We start from the raw sequence: 11,895 nt of genomic DNA, 5'->3' as shown, positions 1-11,895 counted from the left end.
TGTCGCCAGGCACATGAGAGAATCAGATCAACTAGCAAAACAAAACTTTCATGATATATCCAACAAAGCGAGTGGCAAATGCCAGAATAACATTAACTAAGCACAATTGGAGACAGTGAAGAACAACCAATGTTTGCCGTTGTGTTAAACAGTTGTCGACGCTCAAAAAGTTGAAGTGATATTCCAACATGTACTACTGACTGCATATAAAATTTGATTCAACACCTCAGCTACTTTCCTTCCAAACCTAACTACAGTGATTCTGTAGAGCATCCACATTAGACAGCATCATCTGTGGAGAAAATCTCATACATATAATGTTCTATTTTCTCAAGAAAATCCGATTGACAACATCCAATGGCAACGCATAGGCAGGATCCATAGGCTTCACTCCAGGGTACTCCATCAAGGAAAGTCCTGTTCGCAAGAGTTGTTTACTGGTTAAGCACAGAGTTTATAATTCTAATTCATTCGCGTGCCATATACAAGATCCTTAGATATGCTGAAAATACCACAGTATGGAAAGAAAATAAGCACCTGCAACACCAAAGTATGTGTGATAGATATCTACTGCATTATCTGGTCTGTCTGAAATGCCACCAGTCTCTTTATCCTGACAATCAGCACAAATGAGAAGAGTTGGAACTGATACTTATGAGTCAAGGGACGTATGATTATCCAAATAGCAGTGATAGGAATAATAAACAGTTACCTGGCAGTTTAGTATGAATTTTGTAAGCTTTTCCTTGTCGATCCAATGCACTCTATCAATCATGATCAAGCTTGATAGCACCCACCAGGAGTAACAAACCTTGAGAATTTTGAACAGTCAAATTAAATCCATAGTGGCAAGGTACAGTGATGAATGCAAAACATGCACCACGTGGATATACAAAGTAAACTCACATCAGCTAGTTTCTCAGGTCGCCCATTAAGTCCTCCGTCTTTACACTGGCGCTCACAAAGCCACCATCCAAGGAGATCTCTATCAATGTGGTGTAGAGACCCAGTGATTGCAAGAGCGCCAACACAACAAAATACTGCATGTAAATGTATGGGTTCAGGTAATATAAAAGCGATAGCTTATAGAAAATACATGAGTTTAGAAATAAAAAATAATAACATCTGGAAAAAGATATTTTTCAGGCAATGACAGCTAACATTAGGGTCATGATACAACAGGTCAATTAAAATGCCACCAACAATAGAGGAAGTTTTAATGCTACAATAGTAATATTCATTTGAAGATAGTCTACTGAACTCCATAGCCAGTTCTCCCATTCTTATTCTTTGATAAAGCATCCTCCAGAAACACATACTTTGCCCACTTATGATAAATTACAGGTGTGCTCAGAATCAGAAATACCACAAAGTAGAGTTTCCAGTTAAGTCAAAGTAAGACATACTTTGCCCAGCATGTGACTCCCCTCCTGGCATAGCTCCAAATCCACCATCCAAATTCTTACAGCTAACAACAAAATCTACTGCTTTTTGCATATTAATTTTATGCAAACGATGCAGTAGTGATAAGGTACATAGGGCAATATACGAGAACCTACAGAAATAGAAAAAACATAAGTTTGAATTACTAGCTATGGATTGTCATGTTGGAAACACAAAGAGTAAATGACATGCCCAGTGCAACAACTTGTATGGTGGGTGGTAAAGGGCCTTCAAATTTGACTTAGATAATTCAAGGGCCCGGCTCTAAAAGGGCCAGACTCTAATCCTATACAATTTTGAGCTAAAAATGTATAAGGGCCAAGTTGGATTGTGAAGAGACCACTAGGGCCATGGCCCACCATGGAGGAAACTGCAAGTTCATCCCAGTTAATGTCATACACGAACGATTCGTGGATGACATTAACTGGGATGAACTTGCAGTTTCCTCCATGGTACATTTGCCTGTTGTGGTGAGCCCTAAAAAGTCACTGGTTGTTGAGAAGAAGGCTGTTGAGAATAGTGTCCATGTTGACACAACATCTTGACACTACTGCACTTCCTATTGGTGATAGTGATGAAGACACAGAAGATGACACCAAATTCGTGGATAGTGACTATGAGAATGACCAAGGGGATGATGATTTGTTTAAGAAATTTGTAGATACTAATGTGCAAGATGATATTGCTGCCAGCAAAGGAAAGAGTGTGGTGTTGGAAGACATAAGCTTAGACGACGCTTCCTTTGGAGATGAAGGGCTTGATCTACCTGAATCTTCAGAAGATGAAGATAATAATATTAAGCTTAAATTTAAGAATTTTCAGCCTGTAGACATGGAATCTCCCCACTTTAGTGTTGCCATGATATTGGGGTCAGTCCAGGAAGTATGTAATGCAATAAAACAATATAGCAACAAGAATAGGGTTGCCATTAATACTCGAAGAAACAACAAGACAAGGATTGAAGCTTGTTGTGCTGAAGGATGCCCCTGGCAGCTGACTGTGTCTGAGGACAGTAGAGCTAAATGTTTCATGTTAAAGAAGTATGTGAACAAGCACACATGCAATAGGGAATGGGAACTAAAGGCTGTGACTGCCAAACATCTTGCCAAAAGGTACATTGAGGAATTCATAGCTGATGATAAGATGACGCTTGAAAATATTAGTAGGAAAGTTAAAAGAAAACTTAACATTACTCCATCAAGGCACAAGTTAGGTAGAGCCAGAAGAATTGTGATGAAAGCCATTCGGGGATGAAATAGGACAACATAGACAGCTATGGGACTGTGGGCAGCAGTTGAGGTCTAATCCAGGTAGCTTATTCTTCTTGAACCTGCAATACAGTCGTTTCCATACATTGTACGTTTCGTAAGATGCTGCAAGAGAGGATGTTTAAGAGGATGAAGACCACTGATATGTTTTGATGGTTGCCACATCAAAACAAAGTTTGGAGGGCATATATTGACTGCTGTTGGCACAGACCCAATGACTGCATATTTCCTATAGCGATGGCAGTAGTTGAGGTAGAGAGCAAAAGTAGCTGGAAATGGTTCCTCAATACTCTCAAACAAGACCTTCAAATCAGAACACGTCCACATGGACTGTGATGACAGACAGACAAAAGGTAGTTATTGTCATACTTTTTTCTAAATTGCCTTGTGATGCTCACTAATTAATTTTCTTATGTTTATAAAAGGTCTTGTACCAGCTATTGGAGATGAGTTCCCTGATTCAGAACATAGATAGAGAGTGAAAAATGGCCTGGTGACATATGTCCCAAGATAAAGAAAAGGCTTGAGAAAAACTTTAGTTTGGGCAAATACTTGCTATGCCTTACCTGCTGGAATGGGGGTTTTCCAAGTTACAGATAGAGACAAAGGTGCATTGTTCGCATTAGGCTCAAATTTGTGACTGCAGGAGATGGCAACTCACAGGAATTCCTATGTTGGTTGCTGTACCTGGTGTGACAGGTGATTAGTTCCTAAGTTTTCTAGGGTGTGCGTGTGGGGTGTGTTCAGGTCTATGTATTTTTTTCTCGAACACACAGGAGAGCTGCGTATTTTTGTATTAAGAGGAAAAAAAGGGTTGGTCCAAATTACAGGGTCCAGCACCTCTCCTTGGACCAGAGAGAAGGCTGAACTGTTACATAAAAGGATGACACTAGGACCTGACCACATCACACTTAACAGCCTACACTTGTTCTACCAACCTTCCCGGGTCAAAGGTTGCAAGGCCCCTAGCCCCAGAGAACCCCCATAACATTGATTCTTCCTTGAAGGCCTGGAGAGCCCGCTGCAGATTTGGAGACATCCCATCGAAGACACAAGCATTCCTGTGTTTCCATAGGACTTCTCTTCTTCTATTAATACAATGATATGCAGCTCTCCTGCGTGTTCGAGAAAAAAAAAATGCTATCTCATGCCTAAGGCATGAAAGGATCAAGCTGATTTCGTTATGCTACACTATTCAGGCCTTCAAGCAAGCTTATGGGTTCAGCAGCATTATGCCACTGAGGGATAAGGTTCACTGGGAGAAGATGAATGGAGCTGAATTTAAACCTCCACTGTATGAAAAAGGTGGAAGACCCAAAAAATCTAGGAGGAAGCAGCCACAAGAACTAGAGGGCAGTACTAAGATCTCAAAGCATGGAGTGCAAATCCATTGCACATATTGTGGAGGCTGTAAGAAGAGAAAGGCTGACCTAAATGGTAAGAAACTACCAGTAAAGAGGTCCAGGGAATCTCCACATGGAGGAGAAGAACCAGACATTACTCAGGTGGAGTACAACATCATTATCCAATATCCAATACAAGTTATTATTGAGCTCACTTTCAATTGTTAAGAAAAATTGTAGGAAACTTCCTTCAAACTTACAATGTACTAGCTAACAAGGCAGTTCCATGATCACTCAAGTGGAGTAGAATTGTTGTTGTGTACAAGTAATTTTTGTGTAATGATCTACCTTCAACTGTTTGTCCTCTAAATTTTAGAATATTCAACCTTCTAACTGTAGCCAACAAAGCACCTCTGTCATGCAGACATTCATGAGTGAGGTGTGAAAATAAGCTATCCTTGCTATGTGTGAACTTTTCCATGGTACCTATATAAATAGTCTTTTAGTGATATTTCTTTTTGTCAGGCTGCCAATAGCCAATAAGATCTAGATGGACCACCACATCTCCAAAATTGCCAGAATGTGCTTTCATCGCTACGCTTAGGAGAGATGGTCTGCAACCTCTTCGGACGACAGCAACAAGGGAGGGAAGGGCAACAATGAGAAAGAAGAAGGCAGCGTCAAAAAAGAAAAATGTCAAGTAGTGGTCTTATTTATGCAGTGAGGATGTCGTTTAAGAAAAAATGAACATTTCAACGGTTTCTGTTTTTCTTCGGTGGACATAAACACACTTACTATTTTTCATTTCAGTTATGGTTTGTGGAACCTGATGCTACGAATGATGTGCCTGCTTTTCTCACTTCATATATCTCACCTTAATATAGAAAGGCTGTAAGCTTGCAGGCGACCATGGAAATAAAAAAGAAAACAACCGTGCATCTTGCAAAAAAAAAAAAACAAACAAACAGGCTGGAGATAAGGGGCCTATTTGCAAAGAACCATTCACGCTGGAGGTGACATGGATGCCACGTCAAGGCGATGCAGCCATGCAGTCCACTTTGACCTCAAATGCACCACTTAAACATAATCTGTGATCTATTTGAGCACTTTATAAGAAGTATGACCTAGTTGCACCCCATACAAGTCGTTGTACTTCGCATGTCATTTACTAAAAAAACGGAAGTGGGAACTCAAAACAATCATTTGAAAGGGTTTTTACCTAGTGTCGACTTCACCCCAGACATCACCAGAAAATGATCCATCCTCATTTTGCAGTCCAGCAACATCTGACATAATGTAGTTAAGGAAAAGAAACTGGACTTCAAGTTCAGTGAGATTAATAAACTAGGGTTGCAGGATTCGCTTTTCTCATTAAGGCATTGGAAACCTCAAATTTACAAAGATACTCCAACAGTGTCAACCAATTCAAGATATGGAAAAAGGATACAATCAGCAACCTTGTCTATGTCAAGGACATCGAGCCGATCGAAGAGGCAGAGGACCTGCACGGCGCTTAGCGTGTAGAGGACATGCGGGTCGTGCCCGACATTCCCTCCAAATCCACCTGCACCGCCACACGCATCCAAAGAATAGCACCCGCACAAATCAATTAGCTACCTCTACTCTACACAATCCATTCACCGGAGGGGGGGGGGGGGGGGGGGGGGGTCGAAAGAGGATTGGCAGAGGTGGAGTACCAGATTCCGGGTGGTAGCAGGACATGATCCAGTCAACGACCTCGGCGGCGCCGACGGCGTGGAGCTTGTGGAGGAGGTCGAGTGTGGTCAGGCCCCAGTAGGCGCCGTTGAGCCGGATGTGCTCCATCACCAGCGACTCGAACGAGTCCTTTTTCTGCGCGAGAAGGGCGGGCGTTGGAAGCGCCGGAGAAATCCAGGAGACGGGGGCGAGAGGGCGAGATGGACGGGTGCGTTACCTTCTCCACGGTGACGATGTAGCGAACGTGCTGGTCGGCGGCGAGCTCCGCCATGGCCGCCTCGCTTGCCTCGTGCAGTCGTGCTCCTCGTCTTCCCCTGCTCGAACTCTGGACGGAAGTGAACTGAACCCTGAACGACGGCAGCAAAAGTTCATATCCGTCCAGGGGTTATATGAAAAATACTAGGTTCTTTCTTTGCTGCAAATATTCAGATTGCGATCCAAATTAGCGAGATATCTGAAAATATCAATCCAAATATTTTCACAAAATCCCCTGATTTAGATCAATCGTGATCCAAATTAAAAGGGTATTTGAAAATATCGATCCGAGTATTTTTCACAAAACTCCTGATTTGGATCGTGATTATTAATCACAATCCAAATCAGGGTATTTTTGCAAATCAGGTGTTCTCAAAGCTCACTTGTGACCTCCGCCGTGGCAGTGACAGGCTGGCAGTGCAAGGGATGTTTACTGATTTCGCCGACAGGCGGCAGCGACCCGTGGTGAGGTGAAGCACATTTGTTATTGGTTCCGCCAAAATTTAATGCACCACAACTTCTTCAGCGAATAACAACCACGCAGATACAATTAACACCGCAGGCACACCTTGTCGAGTTTGTACAGCTATGGGGACAAGTACAGGGTGCGGTACGGCACAATGAAATTACTTGGAAACTCTCTCCTTCCGGTGAATACTCATCAGAATCGGCTTACAAAGCACAATTCGTTGGGTCAACTCCAGCGCCCACTCTTGCAAACATGTGGAGGACGTGGGCGCCACCAAAATACAAATTTTTCGCATGGCTTATACTTCACAATAGGGTCCGGTCCTCTGACAGACTGGCCAGACGAGGATGGCCGCACAACGCCTCTTGCGCTCTCTGCAGGCAGACAATGGAGACTGCCTTACACTTACTTGCTGACTGTCGCTTCACAAGGAGAATTTGGAAGAGCATTGCGCTTTGGATCCAAGAGCCACTCCTAAAACCGTCAAATTGGAAAATTGCAATTACAGCACTTGAGTGGTGGTCCAATATCACGACTTTACCGAGAACTCCAAGGAAGGCAATTCGTAGCCTTGCGCTACTCATCATGTGGGTCCTCTAGAACGAGCGTAACGCAAGAATCTTCAACGGGAGAGAGTCCAGTTTCTACTCGGTTCTAGGCAAGATTAAAGAGGAGGTTTCCGCTTGGATAGCGGCACGAGGCCCGTAGTGGCAGTCGTATAGTGAGATTTTCCCTATTGTCCATATAGCCTTTCCTTCTGAACTCTCTTCCTCTATATCAATGAAATAAGCACACTCTCGCTATTTGTTCAAAAAAAAAACAACCACGCGAGCACATCTGCGCCGGCCCGTTATTAAATCTGCTCTCACGTTTCTGTGTGCTCCACATTGGACACTGCCCGCTTACCGCCCGTTATTAAATCTGCTCTCACGTGGATCAGCTTTCTCATCAACCTACTTATCCTCCCAGAATGCGGATTGGTGCGGTGGCGACGTGAAGGCGAAGGTCGGCGAGAGCAGATGTATTATTGTTGTGCAATATAGAAGATTTTATTACTTAGAAATACTAATTGTTCCTTGTTTCTCGTGAGGTTGATTTCAGATAGAATGGGTTTGGTTCGAAGACTAGATGGGATAGGTTGAACCCGTCCCAATTTTTTGGGCTGGGTTGGTCTCATTTGTTGTTTGATTAGAGGATTGAGGTTGTTCCTTATTTCTATTTAGTTGCAAGAATATGGAAGTAGATTGAGAGGGGGTGTATATTCATCATTGGTGCAACTAGCCATCGTACATATTCGTTAGACATAATAAATTATAAAATAAAATAAAAATATTTCGAAACAAGATAAATAGACTGTTCTAAACAAGATAAGTAAACTGTCCTTTATTTTATTTTGGAACATTTATTTTATTCTGAAATATTATTTTTCCTGCGGATATGTGCAATGATACGGCATCTAATCGCACTGAATAGACATCCTAGATTGAGATAGCTGTGTTAAGACTGTTAGCTAGTCCTACTGCGATACCGAAGTACGAGTACCGAACAGGCGAAGGTCGCCCAGAGGACCACCTCCACGGGACCCAACAGCCCCCTTCAAGGCACATCAGTTGAATCTTCTGCGAGAGCGCCAGCTACAGTAATCAACCACAATTATGTCCAGCATGCTCGGGAAATGAGCTCTGTCGGCATCCTTGATCAAATCCAGGCAGACTCAAATCTACAATTCGCGCTTCAGTAGCGCTCGTTCTCTGACTAGCTTACTAGTCAGTGAGCTAGAGAGTAGAGAGAGAAAGTGAGGCCGGCTTGCGTGTGGCGGTGCGGGGCCGGGTGGCCGGGGCCGGGGCGGATGGATCGGGGAGGAAGGAGGATGACGCCCTTGGCGTGCCCAAGGGGCGGGGCGGGGCGGGGCGGGCGGGGCGGGGGCCTCGGCGTCGCGTCGCGTGCCCCCCGTGGCGCCAAGTTGCAGCGGCGTGGTGGGCGGATTCATTGAACCTCCGCGCTGGACAGGTACGGCGTAGGGTAGGTTTTTTTTTATAATACGTATCTATATTTAATGCAAGGAAAACGTACAATACAGTAGATATATACAGACACGTATGTGCCAACCGAACTTCGCAAAGGACCCTAAGAAAAAGCAAAATTACATCTGAGTTCCTGGATCCTTAGAGAACCACCGACACTCGTCGTCCTCGTCGCCGGTCGCCACCGCCGAAGAAGATGATGAGCACCACATTGAGCCGGAGAAGTCTCGTCGCCCGCTGACTTGAAAAGGAGTCGAAATAGACACCTGCCCCAAAGAACAGGATGAAGCCGTCGGCGATCACACATCGACCGGGGCAGCGCCCTAACACCTTCGACTCCCAGATATGAGCTCGCGACCGACAACCACCGCCGTCGAGGAAGCAAAGAGCCAGATCCGGCCAGCCAACAACCAAAACCCAAACAGACAGCTCCACATCCAAGCAAAAGAAAGGCAGCGGCGGCATCACCTGGAAGATGATGAACCGCCGGCACCGGGAACTCTAGTGAACAAAGCCCCAACCTCACCCAAGGCGCTGGAGAAGGACGCCACTGGGACGAAGGAGAGGCGAGCACAAGTTATTCTTCAGCCGCGTCGACTCCTCCGCCTCGCCGACGCCGCCCAGACAAAGCCGCCGCGGAGGGACATCCCACCGGCGAACCCTAGCTCCGCCATCGACGATGGCGAGTAAATCCTAGACCTAGGTAAACACCTACCTACTCTATATACATCCGCGCGGCGATTCTCCAACCCATCCCCACCTCCGACGCCACGCAGGCCGCCGGAGAGGAGAGAGGCCGGCGAAATCGCCGCCGGAAACATGATTCGCCTCGCTTTTGCTTTTTGGCAACTATAGCAAGGGGAAAAGCGAGCGAAACAGAGCCACTCACTGTAGTTCTGGGTAGAGGGGTTGTTTGGGCTGGATGCACGCCATGGAAGAAGGCGCGAGTGCCGCGTACATGCATCCATGTTGATCTTGGGACTGTCATTGGGGGTTCTTTCTCTTCTTTTTTTTTCGAGGGAAGGCAATGCTCGGTCGATGCATCCAACTAGGATGGTTGGCGCGCTAACGCCGTGCCTGTAAAGAAGGCATTGACGATCTGTGTTGTTAGAAACAGTGTAGCCATTAACTTTTTTATAGGCAATATACATTATAGATTGTTTTATGTTAAATTTTGGTTAATTTTGGAATTTTTTTGGTAATTTTAAATTTTTTTGCAATTATAGATATGAAATTGATACAAATTGAATGTGAACAAATACTGTATAAAATAATGAAATATTTTTCATTGAAGCATCAAATTTGAATTGTGTTGAGTGTATTTGGTAAGGTAATTTAAAAGTACATTCGAACAAATTTATTAAAACACTTTATGGAAAGAATACCCCGAACACTTAGAGAAGAAAATGTCTGTGACTAAACCGGTCAGTGGCCGGCAGATTGTCCGCACCACTTGACCGGAATGTCCGCATGTAAAGACGTTCGGACATCCAAATCTTCTACAGTTAAGTTAGTTCGGACGTCTGAGCTAGTGGACTGTCCGCCCCCGAAGGACGGACCGTCTGCAGTTCAACTTTCGACACCCACCGGAAACACTTCGTCTCTGATTGAAAAACTTCAAGGAGGGGCGGACTATCTGCACCACCTGGACGGACCGTCCTCCCGTAAAGACGTTCGGACACCCGAACCTTTTGCAATGAAGTTCGGACGGTTGAGCTAGAGGATTGCCCGCCCCTTAATATCTGATCGCCTGCCGTTCAACTTTCGATACCCACCAAAAGCACTTGTGTCTCTAACTAAAAACTTTCAAATAAAATAATGGAATAACACCATGAATTGCATCATGTCATGCATTATGTTTTCATACTATCCATTTAGGACCATAATTAATAGAATTACATCTTTTTCAATAATTGCATCACCCATCTATTTATCAAGTGCAATCATATGATTTCAAATGATCATTTACCATGAGCAAGAGTTTGAAAAGAAAGATTCGAATAAAGGTAAATAATGCAGGTGCGGGTGTGTTTAGTTGGTGTAATGAAAATTTTTGGGTGTCATATTGAATGTTTGATCTAATGTCGGCAAGGATTTTCGAACACTAATTAAACAAACTAATTTTAGAACTCACAGGAAACCGCGAGACGAATCTTTTGAGGCCTTTGATCGCATCATTAGCACATGTGGTTTACTGTAGCACTTATAGTTAATCATGCACTAATTAGGCTCAAAAGACTCATCTCGTCGTGTACATCCAAACTGTGTAATTAGTTTATTTTTAACTACATTTAATACTCTATTTATGTGTCCAAAAGGAGAGGCAAAAATTTTTGGAGGATAATTTTTGGTAACTAAACGTGCTCAATATTTATGTGTCGAAAAGGAGTTTAACAAAGAGGAACGAAAAAAAAGAGGACAGGTGCAGAGGTGCTTACCAAAGAAGGAAAGGGCGCGTGTACTCAGGCGATGCAGCGGAGAAACTTCTGGCGGCATAAGTAGAGCAAGTGACGGACTGGATGATGAGGGCGACAACATAAGAGGAGCGCTGGCCGTCTTCGCTTGCGAAGTACGCTATCCCAAACAGGCTACCGTCCAGCAGGAGCAACCAAAGAAGGCCGAAATAATGAACAAACACGGGGACGGAGCGAGCAGCCCACGAAGCAGACGGCCCAAACCTCCACTCCGCTCAACGTTGTGGCAACATGACAGCTGACGCAGACCGCAGGCCCCACGGAGTAACAGTAGCACAGGCCTCCGGAGGCCACCGTTTGGTTCAGCAATATAGATTTACGAGTACTTTGCACACGCCTTGGCGCGCCCTAGTGTTACTTTTTATAGGAGATCAAAGAAAATTAAGAGTATTTTTGGGTAATAAGTGTTGCAAGGTAAAGTAGTATGGACATTTGCTCAAGTCGGGATATAGGTACGTATATATTGCGTAGGTACATATATACAGGCAGCGTGCACTGAATGTTCGGTTACGTGCACTGGATTTATGATATGAAAACAACAGTAGATAGGCCGAGGAATTGGGTGCCTAGAATGTGTTAGTCTTGGAAGCAATATTGCTTTTTTCTTTCCCCTTCACGTTGGCTGATATTTGTCAAGTGCTGGGAGCCTGCAGATTTGCATGGTAGTTATTAGTGGTTGATCATTATTTTTTTTGAATGACTATTTTGCAGGGCAACAGGTTATAGATTTGTGAGAAGAACTTGTACCTGATGCATGGATTTATCAGTTTTTTGGCTCGCGATCTGGGTCTGCAAATAATTGTAATTACATATAGTTACATATGTATTTGGTTCATGACAAAGTAGTGTGTTGATATATAGAGGGAAGAAATGTATTTTGTAAAGCTGAATACTTACCTGCAT

General features: G+C 44.0%; 1 protein-coding gene across 1 annotated transcript; it reads right to left on the bottom strand.

Annotated features, from left to right (window-relative positions):
- Window positions 1–72: 72 nt before the first annotated feature.
- Window positions 73–6,151, bottom strand: LOC120679816 (geranylgeranyl transferase type-2 subunit beta 1-like). The gene is made up of 9 exons (XM_039961481.1): window positions 5,988–6,151; window positions 5,752–5,905; window positions 5,502–5,618; window positions 5,274–5,340; window positions 1,407–1,555; window positions 907–1,040; window positions 713–811; window positions 538–613; window positions 73–417 (listed from the first exon to the last, which is right to left on the bottom strand). Exons 1-9 carry the CDS (start codon window positions 6,039–6,041, stop codon window positions 323–325), a joined length of 945 nt encoding a protein of 314 aa, XP_039817415.1. The 5' UTR covers window positions 6,042–6,151; the 3' UTR covers window positions 73–322.
- Window positions 6,152–11,895: the final 5,744 nt, after the last annotated feature.

This window comes from Panicum virgatum, chromosome 6N, assembly GCF_016808335.1.
Source record: "Panicum virgatum strain AP13 chromosome 6N, P.virgatum_v5, whole genome shotgun sequence".
Lineage (NCBI taxonomy): Eukaryota > Viridiplantae > Streptophyta > Magnoliopsida > Poales > Poaceae > Panicum > Panicum virgatum.
Note: the sequence above shows the minus strand (reverse complement) of the source record. Positions and strands in the feature narration are given on the sequence as shown.